At 35.9% G+C, this 2,724-nt stretch overlaps 1 protein-coding gene across 1 annotated transcript; it reads right to left on the bottom strand.

The window, feature by feature from the left end:
* Positions 1 to 1,629: 1,629 nt before the first annotated feature.
* BDR25DRAFT_307491 (uncharacterized protein) lies at positions 1,630 to 2,313 on the bottom strand. Its single transcript, XM_033690849.1, has 2 exons — positions 2,198 to 2,313; positions 1,630 to 1,879 (listed from the first exon to the last, which is right to left on the bottom strand). Exons 1-2 carry the CDS (start codon positions 2,253 to 2,255, stop codon positions 1,767 to 1,769), a joined length of 171 nt encoding a protein of 56 aa, XP_033540715.1. The 5' UTR covers positions 2,256 to 2,313; the 3' UTR covers positions 1,630 to 1,766.
* Positions 2,314 to 2,724: the final 411 nt, after the last annotated feature.

Raw genomic sequence — 2,724 nt, 5'->3', positions numbered from 1 at the left:
AAAAGTTACAGGTTATAAGTAGCGTTAGGCAGAAAAGAGTTAAGCTATCTCTAGACTTCTAGGTAAGCTTTAAGGCTAGTAAGTTTTTAGTTCCTACTACTATAACAGAAGTTAAGGCAGAAACAGACTACTTAATAATATAAAGCTATTCTTTAAAGTTTTTTTAAAAAGCTTTAAAGCTTATAATGTAGCAGCTTTTTTATAAAGTAAGCGCTTTTTAAAAGGCTTTTTAGCTTACTTTAATAGCTTAAAGTTATGCAAGTACTAAGCTTATTAAATTAGATTTAAAGGCTATTCTTAGCTAGAGTTTTAACATAATGTAATGTTATAATTATGCATAAGTAAGGTTATAGAGCTTTACAAAGGTCTAGTTTAATTACTATGTAAGGTATTATAGTAAGTACAAGATGTTATGTAAGGAATAGAAAGGTTTAGAAGGAAGTTAGTAATTAAATACTTAGCTTAAAAGTCTAAGCGCTTTAGGTATAAATTAAGCCTGTTTTAGGTTTAGTTAGTGTTAAAGCAGTTTATGCTTAAGTTTATGTCTGTGTTGTGTTATGTTTGTGTTAGACGTGCACTAATAATACTCTAGTACGCGTCTAATACAGTTATGTCTGGGATCTGGGGAGGATACCGTGACACTTTGTTACAGTTATGTTACAGCTATCTAACCCCTAAGTACCCTAAGGGCTTTGCATAGAGTATATAGGCTCCTTAGCCTCTGTACCTCTGCCTTTAACCCTAAGGTTTACTCTCTCTTGTTACCCCCCTATCCTGCATTCCCTCTCTGTAGCCTGTGTTTTCTGCTTAATACCTCTTACATCCTCCTCTTTGCACTTTGCGATCTCTAGCGTTGTGTAATAAGGTAGACGCTCTGCCTGCTAAGCTAATACTATGCAACTTTCCCTACTGTACTAAAAGGTACACATAAGAATACTTAAGCTAAGTATTCTTACATAGTATAATATATATATAGATAATGCTAGGGCTAGCACTAGCACTAGTAGTTGTCTCTAGTCTAGCCTAAACCTCTATAAGCGAGAGAAGGCTACGTGGTTAACTATGCCTACCTTATTACATGTTGCGCCTGTTCCTTTCACCGCCTAATACTGCTACACTATGCCTAATACTGCTACCTAATATCTTTAATTTAATTGTTTTAGCATTAAAGCTCTAGTTATAGAGCTGCAGCTTGTGTAGTTTGTTGTCTTTGCAGAAATTTCTTAGAGTGCTAGAGAGCTCTAGCGCTGCCTCTGCCTCTGCCTCTCTATTGCTGCAAAGATTAATGTAGTACATGTAATACCTTAATAAGCTATTTTACTTGCACAACTACTAGTTTAGCTTCTTTAACTACTGTTTAAATATAATAGGCTAATGCCTAGAGGTGTTAGTAAGAGATTACCTGCTAGTGTTAAGAAATGCATAAAGTAAATTACAGCAAATTATAGCAAACTATAGTAAATTGCAGCAAACTACAGCAAATTACAGCAAACTACAGTAAACTACAGCAAACTATAGCAAACTATAGTAAATTACAGTAAACTACAGTAGATTATAGCAGCAGGTAGCAATCACTAGTAGATATTAGTTGTGTTACAAGTAGCTCTATGTATAGAGAGGGTTATAGAGGGGTAATGTCTCTAGAAAAAAAGCCTTAAAAAGGGTAGCAATAATTGTGCATAAGCTAGTTTAACATAATAGGAAATTACTAAGCTTTAAGCAGCTAATAAGGCAGCTACATTTAGAAAGGCCTGCGCTTAACAGCTCTAAAGGAGGTTAGGGCGCGCAGTGACAGAAAGAAGGTAAAGAAGCAAGTGTAAGCTAAAGTAGGTAAGCAATTCTAAAGGCGCTGCAGACAGTGCAATTAGACTAGGCATAACGCGCAAACGTGTAAGCAAGAAGTAGAAGTAGTATCTAAATAATATTCTAAGCTGTACTTTACTCTATAGTGCTAGAGCAGGTTGTTATAAGCTTGTTAGATTAAAGCACTGTTTCTAGGCTTCCTAAGATATATGATGGGTTTTAGATATAATGTATAGGATGATAATTAATTGTATTAATTAATTAATGTTTCTTTATTTTTTGTCTGCTCTCTTTGTGTTGCTTGGCTTTTGTTTTCTGGTCTAAGTCCCTCGCGCACTAGCCCTATGCGCGACTAGCTTGCCACATGCTGCAATTTGTTGCAAAATGCTATAACTGTAATGGCGCAGGCAAGACAATGGGTCCGAATGCGGTATGAATCCACTCAGAGGCATATGGGAGTGCGTGGGGACTCAGAGACCTAGGAATACCAATGACACCTATAGGCCTTGTACGTAGGATATCAGAAAACTACCGAGCTAGCTACAGGGGCGAGGTGCGACTAAATACATAAGGGAATAGGGGTAACAGCAGGGGTCGGGGCCAGGTCGAGGTCGGGGCCGATACAAGGGCCTTCTGGAGGTTCTGGGCGACTTAAGATAGAACAATTTATAAGGATTGTTACACTACCCCCCCTTTTTATAGACTAATAGTCCCTATCTATAGTGTTTAGAAAGTATTTAGAAATGCTTTAAAACTAATTTAAATAGGATATAATAATTATAACTATCTTAACTAAAATTTCCTGTTACTAAGAAATAGACTAAAAACCTAATACTAATATAATGCCTTTATTATAATGTTTTTGTATAGTAGTAACTAGCAGTGTAGTTGTTATTAATATAGCAAATTTATTATTTATAG

This window comes from Lindgomyces ingoldianus (assembly GCF_010093535.1).
Source record: "Lindgomyces ingoldianus strain ATCC 200398 unplaced genomic scaffold BDR25scaffold_53, whole genome shotgun sequence".
Taxonomy (NCBI): domain Eukaryota; kingdom Fungi; phylum Ascomycota; class Dothideomycetes; order Pleosporales; family Lindgomycetaceae; genus Lindgomyces; species Lindgomyces ingoldianus.
The sequence above is the reverse complement of the archived record's forward strand: the minus strand, read 5'-3'. Positions and strand labels throughout refer to the sequence as shown.

Excerpts from the sequence above, each read along its gene's own strand:
- BDR25DRAFT_307491 (XM_033690849.1), bottom strand. The coding sequence starts at position 2,255 with ATGCCTCTGAGTGGATTCATACCGCATTCGGACCCATTGTCTTGCCTG. Across the intron at positions 1,880-2,197 it reads GTCTTGCCTGCGCCATTACA|TTATGCCTAGTCTAATTGCA; the intron begins GTTATAGCATTT and ends CACGTTTGCGCG.